Source organism: Schistocerca gregaria, chromosome 2 (assembly GCF_023897955.1).
Source record: "Schistocerca gregaria isolate iqSchGreg1 chromosome 2, iqSchGreg1.2, whole genome shotgun sequence".
Classification (NCBI taxonomy): Eukaryota; Metazoa; Arthropoda; class Insecta; order Orthoptera; family Acrididae; genus Schistocerca; species Schistocerca gregaria.
In genome coordinates this window covers 19,106,513-19,132,861 of record NC_064921.1, presented here as the reverse complement: position 1 = coordinate 19,132,861, position 26,349 = coordinate 19,106,513, and the positions used below count along the sequence as shown (strand labels likewise).

General features: G+C 40.6%; 1 protein-coding gene across 1 annotated transcript in view; it reads left to right on the top strand.

Annotated features, from left to right (window-relative positions):
* The first annotated feature begins 1,414 nt into the window (after nt 1-1,414).
* LOC126334107 (Down syndrome cell adhesion molecule-like protein 1 homolog) overlaps nt 1,415-26,349 on the top strand; it is a 102,957-nt gene continuing 78,022 nt past the window's right edge. The window contains exons 1-3 of the mRNA XM_049996798.1: nt 1,415-1,661; nt 1,772-2,010; nt 8,821-9,058. Coding sequence (XP_049852755.1) covers nt 1,415-1,661; nt 1,772-2,010; nt 8,821-9,058 — 724 coding nt within the window. The remainder of the gene's footprint in view (nt 1,662-1,771; nt 2,011-8,820; nt 9,059-26,349) is intronic.

Here is a 26,349-nt window from a genome sequence, read left to right as displayed (position 1 = left end):
CTTCACTGATCCTACGTGATTATTCTATCTCAAACCCCTACAAAATGTTATTCCCAGGTGTTTGTGTGAGTTTGGTCGATTTCAACAGTGACTCACTGATATTGCAGTCATAGGATACAGTGTTTTTTCGTTTTGTGAAGTGCACAGCTTTACGTTTTTTAATATTTAAAGCAAGTTGCCAATCTTTGCACCACTTTTAAATCTTACCAATACCTGACTGAATATTTATGCAGCTTCTTTTAGACAGTACTTCATTATAGATAATTCTATCAGCTGTAATACTCTGAGGTTACTGTTAATATTATTTGCAGGGTCATGAATACAGAACATGAACAGCAAGAATCCCATCACACCTCTCTGGGTCACACATCTAATGGTGACTCTCCATCCGAGATAGTATACTGCGTTCTCCCCGCCAAAAAAACCGTAGTCCAGATAAAAATTTCCCTTGCTACCCCACGTGATCGTATTTTTCACAATAAGTGTAGGTGCGGTACTGAATTAAATACCTTTTGGAATTAATGAAGTACTGCATATACCAGCTTCTCTTGACACAAGGCTTTTAGTGTGTCATGTGAGGAAAGTGTCAGTAAGGTTTGCTTGGTATGGAAGATGTCATTCTGTTCGAGATACCTGATTATTTTGTTACAGTAGCAAGTAAATAATATACAGATTTTAGTTAATGACAACAGAAACTAGATTTTCTTTTTAATAAGTGTTATTTTTATTTGAGAATAAATTTTTTAAAAAATTTTATCACAGTAAATTTGTACGTTGTGGTAATGTGTCGTGCTTAATGAACTTGAAGGTGTTGCTTTGATAAATTTAACTTAATGTTCTATCTTAAATGACATTCATTTCAAAACAGTGTAGAGTAATACCTGTGTACAATTTAATTTTTCTCCCCAAATGTTGTTGCATACTTGAAGGAAAATTTTAATTATATTTGGCAATGAACCTAAAACCTATAGCTGCTTTTCTTAAACATATTTAACAAAAAATTTAAGCTATCTTCAAAATCAGTGGAATTGTTTATTCAATTGCATGTGTGTGTGCACGATCCATAAGGGCGACCACTTGAAAAATGTTAACACAGAATTTTTTAAACCTTTCGTAGTGGCCCCCTTGTTTTAATATCCAATTTCTGAAATGGTTAGATTATGTAGCATTGGTATTCATTTCATAGGTGTTTTGAATTTATGCAGTAACGATATGTTTGACTTCATTTTCAGTGCCAGCAAGATTCCACAGACCCTTTCAAAATATAACAGCGATAAAGGGAAGTTCAGCGACTCTCGACTGCACAGTAGACGGGGACAAACCTGTCAGCATAAACTGGTTTCAAAATGGCCACCGTTTTGATGCCACTCTTCACGAACGAGTTACTGCAAATGAGATCGCATTACCGAATGGAATGGCAGCAAAACTTGAATTCGAACGCTTACAGAGAACAGATACAGCACGTTTTGTTTGCATTGCTGCTAACGAATATGGTTCAGACAGATCGGAAATCCTGCTGGTAGTTCAAGAGCCACCGGAAACTCCAGTCAATTTCCACGTTTCAAACTACAGCAGCCGCAGTGTTAGCTTGGCCTGGGAACCACCGTACGACGGAAACAGTCGAATCACGCACTACGTCGTGCAATACAAAAATACTTCAGGTACGTAGTCTCTGGAGCGTTGCCGTGGTTTGTAGTCTGAAGATTTTGCGCAATCTGACCGTGACTGATGCTGTTGTGTAATTTCTTCCAGTTTGTGTGTCTGTTGGCAGTTACATGGCATTGGAATGTTGCCCAGGTGCTGGTGCAAGGAGACCAGCAAAACGTCGCCGTGGCGGGTCTTCTGCCCGCCCACGCTTACCACTTCAGAGCTCTCGCTAGCAACTCCATTGGAACGTCCAACGCGACCAAGGTCCTCTCAGTAACCACATACGAAGAGCCCCCTGAATCTCCACCAAGAGATGTGAAAGTTAGGACGAAAAGTTCAGAGAGTCTTCTCGTTACGTGGAAGGTACGTTTCAGGCAAAACGTTTCGGATGAACAGATATTTGTTGCTACAAAAGCGCCAATGAACCACGACAAAAACATAAGATTGCCTTTGTTACGCCTCTGCTCTTGAACTGGAATTTAATATTAGTGTTCAAAGTGAGTATTTCTGGATTAGCAGGCCACGGCTCGAATGAACCACTTGTAAGAAAAAAGTCGTAACGACAAAGAAATCCGTATCTTTATTTTCTATGTCAGACGCAAATACCTTTCACTGGATATCATGAGAGCTGTTTTCAGTGCTTATACTCAGAGTCGCTTGATTAACGTGGACAACAGTAATAGAAGATATGGGTGCCGTTTTGTTCATTGTGCAAACGGCACGGGTAATGTGACTTGTGCCTATATTTGTTTTACGTGACAAAATCTATCTCGATTTGCCATCTACGAGTCTGTCTAGCCGTGTTGGCTTTCGAGATTCATTTACCTCTAACATAGAAACGAAGGCGAAAAATTTCTACCAATGTAGATGAGATGGGCTTTCTTGCATTTCTTGATTTTTCAGATACTGGTTTTCAAACTCAGCCCAAGGGAATGGCAGTAATGATGTCAGGACGAGTCTGCATCCTTGAAGAGTGCTAAAAATTTTTTCAGAATAAAATTAACGGAAGGCCTGACAATGAATTTGCCGTAAATAAACAGTGCGTATATTATTGCAGCTTTAAGGTTCGATCACCAACCAAACGTGTAGTCTTCCTTTGCACTTCTGGCCTTCATTTACCAAATGATAGAATTCGAATGCCTTAGAGCAAACAGTGTAGCTTTGTGGCTGTGGAAGTCATTATGGTCGAACCAGATCTCATCATCATCTTCGCAGATTAGAAGTGTGTGATGGACGGGAGCTCGAGCCAGGGCTCTTTCCTTTCAGCAGGAGGATAATAAAGCAAGTTATCAATTTTTAGTTTCTCATTTTTATAAGGTATATAATTATATTGTGCCACATCCAGCAGTAGGGAAATACAAAAAAAGTTTGTTTTCGTTCACTGAACGGTTTACTCCTTCGACTTGACTTCTCTCTATGGGTTATGCAAACGTCCATACCTCTGCTATACACTCTCCTACAAGTGATGGTACTCTGTTTCGGTCATTTTGCAGTTATCAAAGATATGGGTATTATATTCTTCTGAGAAGTGATATTCATAGTTTGTACTCATATAGGCAAGTTACTTAAAGTAAAGTAACTACAATGACACTATAGACATGGATACGTGAGCCCAGTGATAAATAAACATCGAGTAGTAGGGAGAAATTTACTTTCGCTTATAATATCTCACAAGATAAATAGCAAACTTTTTATTTTTTAAAAGCCATAACGCGTGAGTTTGATGTGTCTCGCCAAGAATTCTTCACTTGTCCACCAGCCTCCATATCTCGACCAGCACTTGCGTCCTCCGTCCTTAATTATTTGTTGGATGTTTTCGAATATTTGTCTTCCCCTACTCTTTTTACCCTGTCCCTAAAGTCTCAAGAAATTTCCTCTCGCCTTGTACGTTTTTCTCCACACGTTCTTTATTTCCCGATTTTGCGAACAACCTCCTCCTTCCTTATCACTGTACTTCACTTCTAGCAGTTTTCTGTAGCACCACATCTCAAATGTTTCGATTCTCTTCTTTTACGGTTTTCTCATTGTCGATGATACAGTACAATACAGTGATGTGCTCGAATTTTGTATTGTCAGGAATGTCTTCGTCACATTAATCTTCAAATTAAGATCCGTGTTTGATAGTAGTAGGTTTCTGTTTTCTAAGAATGTCTTTTTGCATTTTTAGCCTGCTTTTTAAGTTGTGTTTGCTCCATCCGTCTTCTGTTATTTTGCTTCTACGGTAGCAAAATTCGATACCTTTGTCTACTTTTCATATCCGTTTTACCGCTATTCTCATTTCTGCTATTCCTCATTACTTCCGACTTTCTGCAGTTTACTCTGAATACATATTCTGCACTCATTAGACTGTTAATTTCATTCAACAGAACCTGTAATTCTTCTTCACTTTGATGAGGACAGCAGTGTCAGCAGCGTATCTTATCACTGAAAAAATAATTAATATAGAGTAATGAATTTTTAGGAATGTATTTGTCTAGGTAATATTAATTAATTGATTAATATTGAATATTAATTAATTGATTAATATTGAAATATCACAGAGTAATGTGAGAAACAAAACAATACATTGCAAATGTGAAATGCTGGTACATTAATAACCGCCGGAATGAATGATAGCAAGCAAACTTACATGTCTTGTGTTGTACAGGCGCCAGATATCAGTTTGTGGGATGGAGTTCCATATTTGTGGCACTATCAGTCAACTCAGGGACGTTTAGTACTGTTTGTGGATGACGCTGGAGTTTCCGTCCAATGATAGACCACATATTCTCGACTGTAGAGAGATTTGTGATAGAGCAGGCCAAGGCAACATGTCCACACTCTGTAGAACATGTGCTGTTACAACAGCAGCTTGTCTGCCAGCGTTATCCACACTCTGTAGAACATGTGCTGTTACAACAGCAGCTTGTCTGCCAGCGTTATCCTACAGGAAAACAGACTCTCGAATGCTGACAGCGAATAGCAACACATCAGTTCGTATCACCAGACTGACGTACAGATTTTCAGTCAGGGTGTGTGGGATAACAATCAGAGTGTTCCTGTGTCATACTAAGTCGCACCCTGTACCACAGCTCCAGGAGTAGCTCCAGTGTGTGTGGCACACAGACAGGTTGGTTGTAGGCTCACAACTGGTCTCGTTCTAACCAACACACGGCCATCAGTGGCACTGAGGCACAATCAGCTTTCATCGGAAAACTTCTGACACTTCACGCCTTTTCTCTTTCTTCAGAGGTCAGCATAAACACTCTTCGAGTCCATTAACATATATAGAGTAAATAACTGGGGTAAGGAGGGGACCCGTATTCTATGACAGAGCACAATGGTGTTTAAGCTGTAAACAAATTGGTTTATAATGCTGAAGGTTTTTCATAGAAATATACGAATTTTTACAGTTTCCAACGTGAAAATGTGCGAACAGTTGTCAAGATAACGTATCTAGTCCTGAGTAAGTGAAATAACTCTAAAGACTATGTCATGAAATTGGCCAATATTACAATAAATCATCCGAATTCGGTTCTAAGTTCGGTGATGTTTAGGATAACAATCAAGTCTACGGAAGATGCTTAGTTTTGTGACAAACTGAACAAAAGATTACCTAAGGCTGATCGAGTTCACAGTGGTCGCAAGCTGGTGAACCAACAAGTTAAACCTCTGATTGCGGTATTTACCTTAGCTGTGATGAGCTGTCATCTGCATGGCTCCTCTCGTCCTCTGAACTTGCTATAAAAGCTAATCAAAATCTTTGCTGATTTTGTCAGCAGAGACTCTCCTTTGATTCTCGTGAGGCGAGAAAACATGCACTCGCCCCTAGTCTTGGGGTATGGCGACGTGCACGCGCATGGCTGGAGCAGCGTGCATATTACAATTCTCTCTCAGTTCTTGCCAGAACAATTAATAGAGTGGCTGGTTCGTTTCTCCATAGTTGGAGCTCAACGACGCTACAGCTAATATCTAACTGAATGTTAGCCGCAGTGAACGCAGTGTTCACACAAATTTCTCCTCTGCATTGTACAGAGCGTTATGCACCCCATCCTGCATTTGACGCCAGTTCAGAGGAGAGGTCCTCGAAATTTTTGGTCTTGTCTTTCTGGTAGCAAACCTCCCCCACCTGGGTCCTTTCGTGCTCCACGTCATGACTTTTTCCAACCAATTGGGAACTCTGTCTGCCAATTGCAAAGGCCCTACCATTTAACTACATCGAAATCTCGGCACTTTACTTCTTCCTAGTTCGTTTCCACCAATCGGACATTTTGTGCCTACTCCAGACACCTAAAAGTTACATGCGTACAGCATGAGCGTACCACGTCCTGTTCATGTGATCAACTCTATCACTTGTTTGTTCGTATCAATTTGGAAATTCCGAGATGCAGTTTTCTAAAGCTTCTTTCCATGTCCGATGGCCCGCTACTTTCTCTCCCGCCTGAGAAACCTGGAGCCCGTTCGTTGACTTTCGCTGCAGGACGTCCCTTAAGAGCTTTCCGTTGTACTGCCCATGTTGTGTCCCTCGCGCCTGCTCGCACCTGCTTTCAAACAAAACGTTTCCTCTAGCTGACTGTTTCACCTTTTGCTCATTGACATGCAGCATCGTCGATTGAGTGTCATCCCTTTGCAATACATACTTATATGCAAATCTGCTCATTTTAGCCAAACTGAGGTGTCCTATTTACCTTCCCGTAATGATGTATAAAAACTCTCGTGTAAGGTGAGAAATGGACCTTCATTTAATCTGCCAGTTAGTTCTCCCGTTACAACACAGAAGTCGCAAATGGCGGTGGTTTGGCGTCAGTTGAAAGCACACTACAGACTGTCTGGCCTGTAGCTATCCTTGAATTAACCATTTTGTAACAGTTAGTGGTGTCAGTGTGGTGCCAACTGCTGCTCAAACTGCTGCAGCAGATGCAGTACAATGCGCCGGAGCCACACGCCGAACACGATGGTCTTCCCTCTCTGTAGCGCCACTTGGCCGTAAGGAGACCGGTCGTCTTGAGACCTCGTGATCACCGCTGCCAACAGTGATGGACGGTAGCTACATTCCAGCCACGTCTTTCTGCAATATCGAAAAGAAACCTGCATCTTTCCATAGTCTTATTACACGACCTCATTCAAACTCAGTGATAATGGCGTTTTTGTCGCCTTAAAGAAGTTTTTAACCAACATCAACACGTCCAATTTCAAAGGTAGCTAACGCTCACGAACATTACAGTGTGTATTCAAAGCAAAGCAAGTTTGCATCCCCATAGTGGTATTACTAGCGCGAAACCTGAATGGACATCATCTTCAAACATAGAAACACGGCTGGCAACTTTCATTTATGTCCCACAACTTCTTTTTAATGCTGTAATTTTTTCAGCTTTGTATGGGATTGTCCTTTTATCTAGGTCCATTCGTTTTCAGGTGAGGTAAACGTAAATGTCGTGTTACTATGGCCTCCCGTCGGGTAGACCGTTCGCCGGGTGCTAGTCTTTCGATTTGACGCCACTTCGGCAACTTGCGCTTCGATGTGGATGAAATGATGATGATGATTAAGACAACACCCAGTCCCTGAGCGGAGAAAATCTCCGATCCAGCCGGGAATCTAACCCGAGCCCTTAGGATTGACATTCTGTCGCGATGACCACTCAGCTACCGAGGGCGTACTTCAGCTGAGGTGCCTACTACGGAATTCATTATCACAGCATCTACAGCCCTAGAGAACTCCACACGCAACGCGTCTTTCTTAAATACCACTGTATTCCACTTTTTGCCACATTGATTCTTCCGCGCTATTGTCTTAAAGATTGGTCTATGCTTCAGCATTACTAAGTTATGATCCGAGTTCACGTCTGCTCCTGGGTACACAATACGATCTAAAATCAAGTTTTGGAATCTCTGCCTGAGCATGACGTAATCCAGTAGGTATCTTTGCCTATCCATGGGCCTTTTCCCATTATGTTTTTTGAACAGTATATTCGCTGTTTCTAGCTAAAATTTTATTGACAAAGTAGTTTAGCCCTTCTCCTGTACTATAATGCCCATATTCTCCGAAAAATATTTCATCTATTCGTTCTCCTACTGCCGCATTCCAGTATTGCATGGTTATTGGTTTATCATCTCCTTTTCATACTGAATTACGAACCCAGTATCGTCATATGCGTTCTCTGTTGCCTCATCTTCTGCTAGCGATGTCAGCTTGTGTACCAATTCTTTTATTGTTGACGCTGTTTTATTGTCAATTCTCGTCAGAGTAATCCTGGCATAGATCTTTTCTCAGTAACTCATTCTTTTCGTGTTCATTATGAATCCCACACACATCAGACCATATTCTTCTGCTATTGCTGTTACCCTATACTTGTCTGACCAGAATTTCTTAAGTTTTCCCAATTCACCATTATGTGTAGACCGAGCTTTTGCGTTTGGTTTCTCAGATTTTTTAGCTTCCCTACCACGTTCACACATCTGACCTTCGTCGTCCTGACAAATAGTATGTTACCCTTTCGTTTTCTTATTCAATCTCATGGTCAGCCTCTCTTTGGCATTCACCTCCCGGAAACCGAATAGGGAACTAATCCGGAATCTTTTTCCAATCGAGAGATCATCATAACACTTTCTCTATTACACGGCACTTGCCCTGCGGATAAACATATATTGTCGTTAACGCAGTGATATTCATTGCCTTCTGTGTCCTCATGCCGCTGATCGTTGCTGAGCGTTCGGCCCTTAATCGGAAGTTTCTCACCCTAAAGGCAAGAGAGTCCTCTGAAACTCTGACGGCTCCCCAGCCCTCTTCGACATGGCCGTCGGATGAACAGAGATGCCGGAATTCTTCGACCAGTATTGACGATGGATGATTTTTATTCTATATTTAAACAGTGGTTGGGGTTTCTGACAATGGAAAATTCACCATAATGGTGACTGTAAATTGCATGTCTTTTCTGGAAGTAATTCACACTACTTTGGTAACTGGATCATCTTACAATGACTAAAGTGCACAAAAATATTGTTAGAACAATATTCTAATTGTGTTAAGATTTCTCTGGCACACTTATGTACATTAATGAAGATACATGGGTTTCTAAAACCGTCCATTAGAAGTAAGTTGTTTCGAATGTGCAACAGGGTAGTGTTTCTGTTTCCGCAGTCTTTAAGTGATCACACGATCCTGCAGATTAACGAGATAACGGTTTTCTTTTTCAGCCACCGGAGCAAAAATTTCAGAATGGAGAAATCCTAGGGTACCATGTTGGTTACAGAGAGAGTAACTCATCTGACGAATTCCATTACAAAACGTTCGAAGTAATCCCTGGAACGCAGCTGCAAGGACTGCTCGACAGCCTGCGGAAGTTCACTGAATACTCGGTGCACGTGCAGGCGTACAACGGAGCGGGCGCAGGCCCCAGGAGCCCAGCAGTCGCCGCCAAGACAGGCGAGGACGGTGAGTCTGCTCTAGAATGCTCACAGGCGTGGAACTTGGTTTATCATTTTGTCGTTAAGTTGTCATTAACATTTTTACACTATATGTCAGTGATCCGCCTGAAATGGTTCCTAATGTCTCATGCTTTAGGCACGTTTGCGAAAACTAAATAACGATTTTTACTTCGTAATGGAAATGTGAAAATTTATAATGAACTGAATTAAACTGCAAAATAGTTGCGTTTCAAAGGTTCGTAGCTTAAGCCCGTGGTGCAGGCTTTTAGGAATGTTTACAGGTATATCTGTTCCCCTTTCTCTACCACAAGAAGCGTTTTTTTCTTCAGTAATTTGCAGCAGAGCAGAACCTCTTACAGACATAAATATTGATGACTTAATTTTTTTCCTAGTCATCAGTTTGATGCGGCCCGCCACGATTTCATCTCCTCTGCCAACCTCTTCATCTCCTAGCAGCACTTGCAACCTATGTCCTCATTAATCTGCTGCATGTATTCCAATCTCTACCCTCCTCAACAGTTTTTGCCCTCTACACGTCCCTGTAACACCATGGAAGTCCCTGATGTCTTAACAGATGTCCTGTCATTCCGTCCCTTCTCCTTGTTAGTGTTTTCCGCATTTTCCTTTCCTCTCCGATTCTGCACAGTACCTCCTCACTCCTTACCTTATCAGTCCACCTAATTTTCAACATTCGTCTGTAGCACACATCTCATATGCTTCGATTCTTTTCTGTTCCGGTTTTCCCACAGTCCATGCTTCACTACCATACAATGTTGTGCTCCAAAAGTATTTCCTCAAAAATATCATCCTCAAATTAAGGCCTATGTTTGTTACTAATACACTTCTCTTGGCAAGGAATGCCCTTTTTGCCAGTGCTAGCCTGCTTTTGATGTCCTCCTTGCTACGACCGTCATTGGTTATCTTGCTACCTGACCATCAAATCCAGATGTTAAGTTTCTCGCTGTGTTCATTTCTGCTACTCCTCATTACTTTCGTCTTTCTTCGATTTACTCTCAATCTACATTCTGTACTCATTACACTGTATATTCCATTCAGCAGATCATGTAATTCTTCTTAACTTTCTCTCAGGATAGCAATGTCATTAGTGAACCGTATCATGACCCCTTTTCACCTTAAATTTTAATTCCACTCCTGAAGCTGTCTTTTATTTCCATCATTGCTTCTTCGATATACAGGTCAAACAGTAGAGGCAAAAAACTACATCCCTGTGTTACACCCTTTTTAATCTGACCACTTCGTTCTTGGTCGTCCACTCTTATTATTCCCTCTTGATTTTTGTACATAATGTATATTACCCGTCTCTCCCTATAGCTTATTTCCAACAGCTTGCACCATTCGACATTGTCGAACGCTTTTTCTACGTCGACAAATCCTATGCACGTGTCTTGATTTTTCTTTAGTCTTGCTTCCATTATCAACCGCTACGTCAGTATTGCCTCTCTGGTGCCTTTACGTTTCCTAAATCCAAATTGAACGTCATCTAACACATCCTCAATTTTCTTTCCCATTCCTCTGTATATTATTTTTGTCAGCAACTTGGACGCATGAGCCGTTAAGCTTAATGTCCTATAATATCACACTTGTCACCTCTTGCGGTCTTTGAAATTGTGCCGATGAGACTGCCAGTCACTTACAAGCCACACACCAAGTTTAAAAATCGTTTTGTTGCCATTTCCCCTAATGATTTTAGAAATTCTGAAGGAATGTTATCGATCCCTTCTGCCTTATTTGGTCGTAAGTCCTCCAAGCACACTTAAATTTTGATTCTAATACTGGCTCCCGTATCTCTTTCAAATCGACTCCTGTTTCTTCTTCTATGACATCAGATAAATCTTCCACCCCATAGAGGCTTTAAATTTTATCAATTTAAGTAATGGAAAATTGCATAGTTAAGTATTCTATTATGCTTTGCACGGAACGTTCCAAAAATTTATTTTCATTGTCTCGAGCACTGTACAGTGAGAACAACTCTCCAAAAGCGTTATGCTGACCACGAAAAATACGTAACTGGTGCAGTTTTTCATTATCTAAATTATGGATCACACTGTTGCCACGCCATCTCTCTCTCTCTCTCTCTCTCTCTCTCTCTCTCTCTTTCTCTCTCTTTCATAACACACACCGACACACACACACACACACACACACATACACACACACACATACACACACAAACACACTAAATAGCCGTATGCACTGCATTCCCTTTAGACACATTCTCGCAAGCGTACAACCTGAGATGTGTTTCGTGGAATATAGTCTCTTGTTGTATATTTCTTGTTGGTTAAGTGCGACGAAGTGTATTGTGTCCTTATAGCTGTACAATGAGAGTATAACAGCCGATTACGAATGAAATACTGTTCCGACAATAATGCACTGAAGTTGACAATAAACAGATCAGTTTCACATAGTTCAAGTATTAACTAAGACTGAACGATATAGGACGACAATAGAGAGAGGGCTTCATCTCTGCACGTATTAGCTGGCTCGCAGCAGAAGCCATTCCTTAGGTACAGTCATGCTCAAAAGTATCCGAACGACTTGATTTGCATTTCGCCTGATTCACATGCAACCCACATAGCGCAGCTGTCTAGCAGGTCCTCTAATCGTTCCTTGGTACAGTCGTTTGACTATTGAAAATGGTTCCAACAAGTCACCACTAAAAAACTCTGATTTGTATCGCAATAACTCAAGATATAAAGTAATACCGCGATTCTACAAATATCAGGGAAAACCTTATCACCGATAAGACTGACCATAAGGCTTGTAAGCTCACATTTATTGCAATAAATGACATACGTGAAATGTTACCACTCTCATTATTGCATCAGATAGGTAATGTACGTAGTACGTTGGTCGTATTCTTGATTTCCTCTTCAAAGTAACACATCGTACTTGTTATTTAACACAAAATGACATTAAAAATTTACATTATTCACTAGCAGCTAATTGAGAGTATGTATGAAATTCAAATGACACGACGAACCGCCTCGTTCTGCACATGGATTCAAACCCTGGTCATGCAGACTAGGATTTCGTGACTGACGGAAACTAACAGTCATTCCTGACTAACCACACAGAAAGTGACATGCCTTGATTTTAGACAGTATCAGTTAGCAAATATCACCTTTAAATTACATATCGCAAACATTTTTAAAGGACTTGACTTCCTACCCTGCATCTATTGTCTCTGTTAACGAACTACGAGAGATGTTAAATATTGCTCCTTCACAAGTAACTTACTAGAAATTCCGTGAGGTAAAACTTTGTGTTGGACAGGGATTCGAACCCAGAACCTAATCGGATTGTTATCGAAGCACAATCAACTGTGACGCTTCGGATTTCCTCGTCAGTAGCTAGATGTTTTAACTGAAATGACGACACCAAATATTAATTTTTTTCTTCCCAGGACACCAACCAGGCACCTATCGCTGTTATCTTCTATAGAAAACGAATGTTAAATATGAAAATTCATTAAAAATCAAAATTATTATCCACCAGCAGATAGGTGTTCTCATGCTAGAGTTTGAAATTACATAATGAAAACTTTAGTACCGGGACAGAACTCGAACCCATTCACGCGCAATATGTGGAGATGTCGAGGAATCTGCAGTTTTGAACAAACAACAAATAGTAGTCGAGCTGTATTGTCACGAAGGGATCAAATTCCGCATTAAGGGCGGTCTGAATTGCATTCCAAGTTCAGAACCAATTTTATCAACATGTAGTAGCTCAAATAAAAGATGGAGTAAGTGTCCTGCGACCCTACATAGCGTTTGTTTCGCCACTAGAAATAAATAACTCCTGACTTTATTGTCATTCAATCTAAGGTCTACTTGGTAGAGGAGGAATATCATGTTTAATGTGAATTTCAGACCACAATGCCATTATACCTTCTTCCCATGTCGTAGCCAGAAGAGAATAGAATCTGTCTCCCAATACTATAAATCATCGGCAGAAGTTGGCATCAAACCCAGACCACCATCATACAAACGTATCATCGTTCCAACAGACCACCAAATACTCTTTTCTGAGGCTCATTTTTCTATCATAATACCGTTGCGGCACAGTCGGTGAGAATTCTGACACACGGGCTCTCCGTAGTGGTTTGGAGCATGTTCAGTACATTCATTTACTTGGTTGATCGAATCACCTTGAACTAGCTGCCTCGGCTACCGAGTGCATGCAATCGACTCTATTTTGTAATCACCGAAGCAAAATCACGTAACTGCCACCTACACAGAACCGCCAACAGTGTAGGATGCAGAAATTTAAATAGGAAGTGTTTCTTTCCATTTGAGCTACTCTGTTGCACTATCTGTTTGTTGGAAACGTCGTGCAGTGCAAGGAAAAGCTGCAACTGCCTGTCTCACACAAGTATAGATCCGGCCATATGCTTTATCTCACTGTGGACTCCGGACGTTCTGGACAACTGTTGTCGACTTCTGGAGCTGCAACAGCTACATGACAGCTAGCAGCATAACGGTAAGCGTCACGCAACGTAGATAAGACGTCGCGAGTTATGTTACATTTTTTAAAACGCAATCTGCTGTCTGCTGAAATTATCAAATTGATGGAACTTTGAACATAATTCCCTTCACTTCTTAACCCAAAATAGCCGCATGTGGTAAAAGGGCTAACTTCTGCGACATTCTGTTCTTTTCAGTTTTAATAGACGGCCAGGCAGCAGATGCATCTCGAAGCGTTTGTATTATGTATAGTGAGAGCGCATCGTGCCAAAATAGTCAGAAAAGTATTTTCTACATTAGCTGTCGTCTGGTAGTGGCATTTTATTCTTCTTCAAACCTTGTTTGTCAGCTTTAACTCAGAAGAAGTTTTCTACATGCATGTAATCAATAAACTGCATGCGCATTGTCAGACTGTTACAGATAACATCAGAGAAGTCGCACATATCGTTGATGATTAATTTCTCTCTCAGGTTTGTATTGTTTTAACAACATTAAAAGAAACCTTACGAAAATTGTGGACTGTATTATGAGAAATGAAATAAAACTACCCACGATAACCCAACGGCGAAAGTCTGTTTTTATAAAACTGAGTATCGGTACACAAGCGTGCCTCTATCGGCACGAGTTAGTAAAATGCTACTCACATGTAGCTTTCGTTTGTGTAATTGGTATACTGTGTCATACTCAACATAAATAAAGTTATGTAATCCTAGAAACCCATAATTTGCTTATCAGCAGCGAAAGAGGCGTAACCTGTTGTGCAGCATTGTAAGTTTTTCACCATTGCACTATGAGCTGAAAATATTTTCTTGCAATTTCCTTATCGATGTTTGATCTGACTGCTTATAGCTCTTTCACAGAAGGGGTAAAAACGTTGCAGTCTGCAAGACTGGAGCTGCGACCATAACAGACGCTTTTTCACAGGCCAGCACATGCACACAGAGCTAGCGAAGAGTTATGTGCTGTGATTTCCTAAAACGAGGCCAATGGTGGCTAAAACTCGTAAACCGCGTTTTAAGGGACGAGATTAATTGCGATTCCCACGTGCGACGACTTTTCCTGGGCTGAAAACCGTAAATTTTCAATCTTTTGTTACACCTCAAGCGATAATAACTCAGATTAATCAATGGAAATAACAGGAAAAATCAAGTGAACTTTGAGGCTTAAGTCCTTGTACACCAGGAAGTAACTCATCGATACAGAGTTGCCAAACATACCTTGCCTTGTTGCCAAATCTCAGTTACAGTACCAGCAGGAAGAAAACGAACCGATGTGATCTTACAGCGGGCTTGGAAGTGACCATAGCTGGCGTCTCAAAGACGCGGCTGCTACGGCTTCGAATACATAAAGCGTCTGATTCGCATTTCTGTAACTAGGTTTAGGGACTTGAGCGTAGTTACTAATAATACTCAGAACTGACTGCAAACGAAGCATCATTAATCAGTTACTCTCATAGTTGTTTTTATATTTATTTCGTAACTGTACTCAAAACTAAGAAAGTAATTCACGGACGTATTCGTGCCTCACCGATAGTCGAAAACACCAAGGAAATAAAAACAAAAAGAGAATGTGTGTGTGTGTGTGTGTTTGTGTGTGTGTGTGTGTGTGAGTGTGTGTGTGTGTGTGTGAGAGAGAGAGAGAGAGAGAGAGAGAGAGAGAGAGAGAGAGAGAGAGAGAGAGAGACAGGAGAGGGAGAGAGAGAGATGAAAATAGAAAAGAATGAGAGAGAGGGTAAAGGATTGTTGTAAAGAAATTGTATACTGGTATGTAAGGAAATCTTTCATTAGAATGACATGTTCCACATCATTGCGAAATGTTGTATTCATGATCTATGGCACAAGTATTAATCTAATCTAATCTAATCGTATCATACTACTGACTATCCGTGAAGAATCATGAATTACCGAAATTTTCGCCAATATCAGTAAAAAAACTTGAAAATAAAAGACGACAGTTTTTGTAATAAACCGGGACTACTATCAAGACCCTTTCATCCCTGTCAACTAACCACGAAAGATGTCTGATGAACTTCCATTCAGAAGCAACAAACAGTGCATGCATTTAAAGATGAAGTGCATGATGTGAAGTTCTGTGATGGAGATACGAACCCACACGTAATCTGATTGTTAACCAAGTAAAATCAAATGTTACGTATTCTTTTTTCTTACCAACTGCTAGCTGTTTGAATCTAAAATAAGGATACAAATTTTTGTGCCTGGGCGACAATCGAACCACACTCCTATCGTTCTACTTCATCGTCCACGAATATAGCTTAAGTATCAATTGCTTACTCACTAACAGCAAGATGTGTGCGTGTTTGACCTAAAATTGTTGGCAACACATGAACAGACATTAAAAATGCACATTAATTTTCACTAGCAGGCCGGTGTGCGCGTGATAGGGCTTGAAATGAAATTATAAATATTTTCGTACTGGGTCAGGATTCGGACCCACATATTCACTTTTGGAGGAGACCTAGAGAAGATTGAAGTCTTGGAAAGAGGAACGAAATGATTGAACTATACTGTTCCGAGAGATTCAGATCCTCGAAAGAGGAGATACAAATTCAAATCACAGTCCAGCATCAAATTTTTCAACGTCCTTAGTTCAATCAAGTTCAAGTAAAATAAGAGCCCTGTTCCTTTAAATGGCTATCGCTTCATCAAATGAAATAAAATTTTCTAATGTAAGTAAGTTTACTGGCGACAGTACTTCTGTTTACCATGACCTCCACCTATGTCATTTCCCAACGTAGACTGGCGCTGCGCAGTTGGTAATGAAGGAACGTGATGTTTACTGCGGATTCTGGATTATAACGTCTTTCTCTTGAGGTTACCAGAGGTAACGTATATCTGGTTGTCTCTCTTAAAAGTAAATGCCTGAATCCACGCATTGCGCTTGTGACAGTTCGTTCCACCAGACTACTGTGGCCACATTTCCAAGCCCCAGGAGTGTGCTGTAACGGATGATGTGCTTAGCTTACAAAATTAGTCACGGTGGAAAAAATGCGAGTCTATTAAATGGTTAAGTAGCAGCAAGCTTCTGAAGTGGAGATTGTGCTATTCTCATGTCAGAAGGATGTAAAAACTTTTCTAGGCATCATAGCATCGATGAAGCCATTTTGAAAATTTCACTAATTAAGGAAATTACTTAGTTCGAGAAAATCCACTGTGAAGTGTGAAGTTACCGGATAATTCGATTATTACCGCCATTATTATTATCATTTTCTTCATACCGCTGCTGGAACACATGCGCTTTAAGATCATTTAAGGCCTTTTGGTCATTATAGAAGTAGTTGCCCAAGAGCAGGTTCTTTCCCTGTCTACAGAATCCTTTTCATATTAGTATCAAACATGAGCAATTACATTAAAACTAAAGTAATATATGAAGACGTTACTTGATAACAAAAACGCGCTGCTATTCTTCATTTACTTGCGTCTAGAAACGGCTGTCGAATACTACCAAACCAAAAGCCAAGGGATCTTACTGCCTTCCGATATACGTTGCTGTCAGTTGTTCCATATGATTCGGTCGACGTGACCTGTTTCAAGTTCCGTATGACAGAGAATGTTTTAGAAAATCAATTGTTTTCCTTTGCATTAAACAGAAAAATTTTTATTCTAACCTACCTCAGTTCAAATTTTTCACAATATTAGTTCAAATTTAATATTCGCTTCTATTATGTAGGGAAGTATTTCACAACTGAAAAACCCGCATCCGACTCATTGTCCTTACACTTAGTCGCTGACCATGAATTCTGACTCTGAGTGACACCAGTTTAAGTAACCTAATGTAGCGAAGACTGTTTACCAGGGCTCTTTCTCACCGGAAAATATGCAATTCATTCATTGGGCTCCAAATGTACACTATAACAGTAATTTCTGTGTGTAAGCAATGCATAAGGATTGTAGAAATTAGTGTCGCACTCTCTTCCACTTCTGTATGCAATATGCCTGACCTAAACGGGAAACAAAATCGCCCATATTTGAAGCTACCCAGAGAAAAAGAAAGTTGCTAGAGCTGTCGCTAGCAAATGTCTGCAGAGAGTTCCTAACTGCTACTGTAGAAATTTAGCATACAGGCCCTGTAGTAACCAAGAGGTTCGATTCCTTCATAATTATCATTCTGGCATGTGAGTCTTAAGGGAAGAGCAATATTGCATTTCGTATCGTTGATGGTCGATTCGAATTTCTTCAGAGAGGCTGGTATTGTGAAGCAGCTTGGCAGTAAGAAAGCCACAGATCTATGACCATTTACTCAGCTTACTGTGTCGAGCTATCAAGAGGCTTTGGTTTTCTCCTGATTACGTTACAGAATTTTTTCTGGAAATTCGCAGCCCCACAAAATAAATCAGAATAAAAAGCTCGCACACGCTGGCCCTACCACAGTTAGAACTGACGACTCCTTAAAACGTTGCGACATAAGGCATGGTCGGTACCACAGGGATATTTACACACTGCTGCCAGCACCGCACTCCCATCTTGGTGTTGGCCGCTCAGCCTCATAATGCATCGTGAAAGATAATAAAAGTTGTCACTTATGTGAAGAATAGCTTTTCCTTAGCCATAAAATTGAATTTTCTGTCTCAGTGTCTTACATTACACGAGGATTATATATCGCGAGTCATTCAAATGGAAAGGGAATAAATATCAAGTACATTTATCTAGTCAATTCAGTAGCATACGCGAAAGTGATTGTACTGTCACAGTTCTGACAAATGTTTGCGACGATATTGTCAATTCTCAGCTGTGCTAGGAACAGCTCTGTAGACTTATGGAAGCGGATTTCCGTCCTCATGTCATAGCAGGGTACGGAGAGAAGGCGTGTGGTTTGGTTAATATGCAGCCTTTTCTCCTACCAGTTGTGTCAAACGTTCAGGTGTGTAATATTCCTTCACGATTACAGTTTCCCACAAAATACATACGAATAAAGCACTTTCCTTGTTACCTTGTGACAAAAGATTATTTTAGTACAATAAAAAGTCTTTGGAAATCAACTTTGTCCACCTGTCACGAAAAGTAAGATAACAGAGACTTTGCACCTCAAAATCGGTTGCATCTATGTGCAGTCTTGTGATCATTCAAGTAGAATTCCATGAATTGCACGAAAATGTAGAAAAATGTTGGTGCGAATGGAAGCCGTAAGAAACACTATCAACTAATTATTCTGAACCACGTAATAACCAATCCATTTGAAAATTCAGAAGAAACTAAAAATTATGCTCATTAAGACAGAAACTAAAGTGCAGATGCGGGCACTGTGCAGATCTGCGCTTTTTCATCTTCAGATCTATACAAATATTGTATACTAACCAGCGTATTCATTGCTTTCGTAATGTTACCCTCTTGTTTAGTCTTCTAGTGATGAATTGGATCCACACCCATGAGTCTGACTGTTTCTTTGTATCCTTCAATCTATTATTTCTGTTTGTTATTGTTCGGAGTTCAAAAAGCAAAGTATTATGCCTGCTCCCACGAGGGAAAGTACGGGGTGGGCTGCAATGTCAAAGGGTGCATGGCAATTACAGGACGTGCTTGGATCAAGGAACAGTCGGAATTATAGTTGTAAATTGTTGTAGTTGCCCTGGAAAAGTCCCTGAGCTTCAAGCACTAATAGAAAGCACAGAAGCTGATATCGTTATAGCTACAGAAATCTGGCTAAAGCCTGAAATAAGTTCTGCAGAAATTTTTACGAAGTCTCAGACGGTGTTCAGGAAAGATAGATTAGGCAGAATTGGTGGTGGAGTGTTTGTGTCTGTATGTAGTGATTTATCTTGTAATGAAGTCGAAGTAGATACTCCGTGCGAATTGGTATGGGTGGAGGTTATACTTAACAGCCGAATTAAGTTAATAATTGGCTCCTTCTACCGACCCCCCGACTCCGATGATACAGTTGCAGAACAGTTCAGAGAAAGTTTGAGTCTCGTAACAAATAAATACCCCACTCATACGGTTATAGTTGGTGGGGACTTCAACCTACCCTCGGTATGTTGGCAAAAATACTTGTTCAAAACCGGTGGTAGGCAGAAAACGTCGTCCGAGATTGTCCTAAATGCTTTCTCCGAAAATTATTTCGAGCAGTTAGTCCACAAACCCACGCGAATTGTAAATGGTTGCGAAAACACACTTGACCTCTTAGCCACAAACAATCCAGAGCTGATAGAGAGCATCATGACTGATACAGCGATTAGTGATCACAAGGTCGTTGTAGCTAAGTTCAATACAGTTTCTTCCAAATCCATCAGAAACAAACGCAAAATAATTTTATTTAAAAAAGCGGATAAAGTGACACTAGAAGCCTTCCTAAAAGACAATTTCCATTCCTTCCGAACTGACTATGCGAATTTAGACGAGAAGTGGCTCAAATTCAAAGATATAGTAGCAACAGCAATTGAGATATTCATACCTCATAAATTGGCAAGAGATGGAACGGATCACCCGTGGTACACAAAAAAGGTCCGAACGCTGTTGCAGAGGCAACGGAAAAAGCATGCGAAGTTCAGAAGAACGCGAAATCCCGAAGATGGGCTAAAATTTACAGACGCGCGAAATTTGGCACGTACTTCGATGCGAGATGCCTTTAATAGGTTCCACAACGAAACATTGTCTCGAAATTTGGTAGAAAATCCGAAGAAATTCTAGTCGTATGTAAAGTACACAAGCGGCAAGACGCAGTCAATACCTTCGTTGCGCAGTGCCGATGGTACTGTTACCGACGACTGTGCCGCTAAAGCGGAGTTATTGAACGCAGTTTTCCGAAATTCCTTCACCAGTGAAGACGAATGGAATATTCCAGAATTTGAAACACGAACATCTGATAGTATGAGTTTCTTAGAAGTAGATACCTTAGGGGTTGCGAAGCAACTCAAATCGCTTGATACAGGCAAGTCTTCAGGTCCAGATTGTATACCGAATCGGTTCCTTTCAGATTACGCTGATACTATAGCTCCCTACTTAGCACTCATATACAACCGCTCGCTCACCGATAGATCTGTACCTACAGATTGGAAAATTGCGCAGGTCGCACCAGTGTTCAAGAAGGGTAGTAGGAGTAATCCATTTAACTACAGACCTATATCATTGACGTCGGTTTGCAGTAGGGTTTTGGAGCATATACTATATGCAAACATTATGAATCACCTCGAAGGGAACGATCTATTGACACGTAATCAGCATGGCTTCAGAAAACATCGCTCTTGTGCAACGCAGCTAGCTCTTTATTCGCACGAAGTAATGGCCGCTATCGACAGGGGATCTCAAGTTGATTCCGTATTTCTAGATTTTCGGAAAGCTTTTGACACCGTTCCTCACATGCGACTTCTAATCAAGCTGCGGAGCTATGGGGTATCGTCTCAGTTGTGCGACTGGATTCGTGATTTCCTGTCAGGAAGGTCGCAGTTGGTAGTAATAGACGGCAAATCATCGAGTAAAACTGAAGTGATATCAGGTGTCCCCCAGGAAAGCGTCCTGGGACCTCTGCTGTTCCTGATCTATATAAATGACATGGGTGCCAATCTGAGCAGTTCTCTTATATTGTTCGCAGATGATGCTGTAATTTACCGTTTAGTAAGGTCATCCGAAGACCAGTATCAGTTGCAAAGCGATTTAGAAAAGATTTCTGTATGGTGTATCAGGTGGCAGTTGACGCTAAATAACGAAAAGTGTGAGATGATCCACATGAGTTCCAAAAGAAATCCGTTGGAATTCGATTACTCGATAAATAGTACAATTCTCAAGGCTGTCAATTCAACTAAGTACCTGGGTGTTAAAATTACGAACAACTTCAGTTGGAAGGACCACATAGATAATATTGTCGGGAAGGGGAGCCAAAGGTTGCGTTTCATTGGCAGGACACTTAGAATATGCAACAAGTCCACTAAAGAGACAGCTTACACTACACTCGTTCGTCCTCTGTTAGAATATTGCTGCGCGGTGTGGGATCCGTACCAGGTGGGATTGACGGAGGACATCGAAAGGGTGCAAAAAAGGGTAGCTCGTTTTGTATTATCACGTTATAGGGGAGAGAGTGTGGCAGATATGATACACGAGTTGGGATGGAAGTCATTACAGCATAGACGTTTTTCGTCGCGGCGAGACCTTTTTACGAAATTTCAGTCACCAACTTTCTCTTCCGAATGCGAAAATATTTTGTTGAGCCCAACCTACATAGGTAGGAATGATCATCAAAATAAAATAAGAGAAATCAGAGCTCGAACAGAAAGGTTTAGGTGTTCGTTTTTCCCGCTCGCTGTTCAGGAGTGGAATAGTAGAGAGATAGTATGATTGTGGTTCGATGAACCCTCTGCCAAGCACTTAAATGTGAATTGCACAGTAGTCATGTAGATGTAGATGTATTAAAACGAGGTCGCAAGAAGGCTAACGAATTGTAATCAAAATACAGTAAGACGCCGGTTTGTCTGTAGTCATGGTGTTAAGTCGACAGAAATAGTTGGATATTATTGCCTGTATCACCGGCATCCTGTTGTCGTCTTCACTTATTGAGATTTTCGTATTATCCTGAACATATTCTTCGTGACGAAACATCCCACATTCCATTCATCCTCATCCATTCGTTACGTGCATCGGCAGCAATGAGTGATAGGAAAGCTGTTGCGAGGTGACGGATAACAATAAAAATGGTAGTAATAACAAATCAGTAAACAAGGATGTTTACTGAATTTGAGATGATTAACAAAATAGCCAAGAAATGCTGTTTAATTGGCCGACTACATATGTATTCTTACCACTTTGTTACTGAATTCTGTTCTGGCTGTTTGCAGAGAGAAAAGAAAGAACCCTCTAGCCATACATCTCCCTAGTACAACGAGATGTTACCTATCAACTATATTTGCTTTACGTCATGAGACGAACATGGCGTAACCGAGCTGATATTTGAAATACATTTCTGTTTTCTCTCTCGCTCTTTTTCTTTTTCTTTTTATTTTTTGAGGAAACTATCGAGAAGCGCGAATAATAAGCAAGTAGGTATTCAAGCTGTTTACAGTTATTTTCATTGGGATACATAATGCAAAAATACAACTTTTAAGTGTATTATTGCCTAATTCCAGTTATTGAGAGTCTATTCATGAGCTTGCTCGCATTCAATGGGGTGACACCTATCATATAAGGAAGCAAAACACAAATATTTCTTGCACCATGTGCAACACACAAACGAAATCTCGCTGCACTGACGTGTTGTCCGATATATTGCACGGAAAACATATCTGATTCATGTTGCTAAATACAGCTCTATCAGATATCAATTTGGATGCGTACCAAGTGTATAACAGTATATCTTGAAATATGCAGAAAGTCACATAGAGGTATTCGACTGAAACATAGCCATGACCAAAACTGTAACTGGGGTCGACAGCATCGTCGTCTACCACCTTGACAACTCGAACGGTGACAGTGGTCGGCTGTTTACTTACGTTTACTGGTCTCAAAGCTACAGCATGAAAGCCCAAAAATATTAATATAACCCGAAGATCAATAACTTTGGAAGCCATAGAAAGGAAAGCAGTCATCAGTCGGAAAATTGGTTTGAACACCACAGTGCTTTGATAGGCACGGTCTTCTTGGAGGTGGCATGCCGTTCCTCTCCTCCGACCTTTGAGTTGACTTCACTAGCCAGTCAATAGGGGAACGCACTGTTTAACGTGGCTTTCGGACCACAGTGCAACTCGTCATTTTTCACATCAATAAACACGACCTGAGGGGAAATAAGTGTAAAATGGCACATAAAATCATGGGCCTGACGAGGGACTGAACCTGAGACCATCAAATCAGTAGTCTTGCTCTTTATCACTTCGGCACCATTCAGCTACTACGGTGGTTTCTGCTTGACATTAAAATTAAGGATCTCTCGTTTGTGCCTGCGTTGGCACTTGCGTATCGCTTTGGTGGCCTTACACGTATACGTGTGCAAACGCCTTCCGATGCCCACTCAAGGAAGACAACGATACACAGTCTAGCTTCAATATTATAAATACGCCTCAGTTTGTGGATGAAATCAGACTTAAGCTGATAAGCATTTTCAATATTTAGCAGTGCTGTACATACTGGTGCTAAACTTGTTTTCAACCAATTACTCCCACAGCTACAAGAACACTACTTGTGATGCCTCTTAGATGAAATACATACACAGTACTATCAGACTAAAAGATCAGCCTGACACAAACTGTGGGAAGTTTGTTTTACAACCTACGTACCTGGACAAAGAGCTTTTCCTATTTGAGATATCTGTGAACGTTGCTGCATAAAACGATGTAAGAAGAAACTAAATTCCTTCAGCTACGCCAATGTTTAAACAAATCGTCTTAATGGCACTAAACAGTGGTTTGTGAATCGTTTACCGGCCGTACTCTGCTGCATTTCGCTGGTTGGAAGACAAAATGATTACTAACAAATTTCACAGAAGGAAAAGGAGGACAAAATGTCTACTACTGAAAGGTCGTGTTGTTTCATTTAAATGATTACAAAATCCGGTAAAATGAGCACTGAGGTTGTCAGTATAAGCACATTACTGTTGTCAGTATGATGTTGCACCGCCCAGGGCCTGTAATGATAAACGCCCGTTTAGGTCAGGCATATTGTATACAGAAGTGAAAGAGAGTGCACCACTAAATTCTACAATCAGTATGCTTTGCATACACACAGAAATTACTGTTATAGTGTACATATGGAGCCCAATGAGTGAATTGCATATTTTCCGGTGAGAAAGAGCACTGGCAGTCTTCGCTACATTAGGTTACTTAAACTGGTATCACTCAGAGTTAGAATTCATGGTCAGCGAGTAAGTGTAAGGTCAATGAGTCGGATGCGGGTTTTTCAATTGTGAAATACTTTCCTACATTATAGAAGCGAATATTAAATTTGAACTAATATTGCGAAAAATTTGAACTGAGGTAGGTTAGAATGAAAATTTTTCTGCTTAATGCAAAGGAAAACAATTGATTTTCTAAAACATTCTCTGTCTACGGAACTTGAAACAGGTCACGTCGACCGAATCATATGGAAAAACTGACAGCAACGTATATCGGAAGGCAGTAAGATCCCTTGGCTTTTGGTTTGGTAGTATTCGACAGCCGTTTCTAGGCGCAAGTAAATGAAGAATAGCAGAGCGTTTTTGTTATCAAGTAGCGTCTTCATGTATTACTTTAGCTTTAATGTAATCTACGAGTAATTGCTCATGTTTGATATTAACATAAAAAGGATTCCGTAGACAGGGAAAGAACCTGCTCTTGGGCAACTACTTCTATAATGTCCAAAAGGCCTTAAATGATCTTCAAGCATGTGTTCCAGCAGCGGTATGAAGAAAATGATAGTAATAATGGCGATAATAATCGAATTATCCGATAACTTCACACTTCACAGTGGATTTTCTCGAACTAAGTAATTTCCTTAATTAGTGAAATTTTCAAAATGGCTTCATCGATGCTATGATGCCTAGAAAAGTCTTTACATCCTTCTGACATGAGAATAGCATAATCTCCGTGTCAGAAGGTTGCATCTACTTACACATTTACTAGACTCGCAATTTTTCCAACGTAACTAATTTTGTAAGCTAAGCACATCATCCGTTACAGCACACTCCTTTGGCTGGGAAATGCGGCCACAACAGTCTGGTGGAACGAACTACCACATATGCAATGCGTGGCTCGAGGCATTTACTTGTAAGGGGTACAAACAGATTTACTTAACCTCTGGTAACCTCAAGAGAAAGACGTTATAATACAGAATCCACATTAAACATCACGTTCCTTCATTACCAACTGGGCAGAGGTGGTTTACGTTGGGAAATGACACAGGCGGAAGTCATGGTAAACAGAAAAATTGGCGCCAGTAAACTAAGCTTACTTACATTAGAAAATTTTATTTCATTTGATGAAGCGAAAGCCATTTAAAGGAACAGGGATCTTATTTTACTTGAATTTGATTGAACTAGAGTCGTAGAAAAATTTGATGCTGGACTGTGATTCGTATTCGTATCTCCTCTTGCGAGGATCTGAATCTCTTGGAACAGTGCAGTTTCTTTACAACAATCCTTTACCCTCTCTCTCATTCTTTTCTATTTTCATCTCTCTCTCTCCCTCTCCTCTCTCTCTCTTTCTCTCACACAAACACGCACACACTCTTTTTTTTATTTCTTTGGTGTTTTCGACTATCGGCGAGGCACGAAAACGTCCGTGAATGAGTTTCTTAGTTTTGAGTACGGTTACGAAAGAAATATAAAAACGACTGTGAGAGTTACTGATTTATGATGCTTCGTTTGCAGTCAGTTCTGGGTATTATTAATATCTACGCTCCAGTGCCTAAACCTAGTTACAGAAATGCGAATCAGACGCATTACGTATTCGAGGCCGTAGCAGCCAAGTCTTTGAGACGCCAGCTATGGTCACTTCCAAGCCCGCTGTAGGATCACATCGGTTCGTCTTCTTCCTGCTGGTACTGTAACTGAGATTTGGCAACAAGGCAAGGTATGTTTGGCAACTCTGTGATCGATGAGTTACTTCCTGGTGTACACGGAATTAAGACTCAAAGTTCACTTGATTTTTCCTGTTATTTCCATTGAATAATCTGAGTTATTATCGCTTGAGGTGTAACAAAACATTGAAAATTTACGGTTTTCAGCCCAGGAAAGTTGTCGCACTTGGAAATCGCTACTAATCTCGCCCCTTAAAACGCGGTTTACGAGTTTTAGCCACTGTTGGGCTCGTATTAGGAAAGAACATCACATACCTATGTGTGGATGTGCTGGCCTATGAAAAAGCGTCTGTTACGGTCGCAGTTCCAGTCTCGCAGACTGCAAC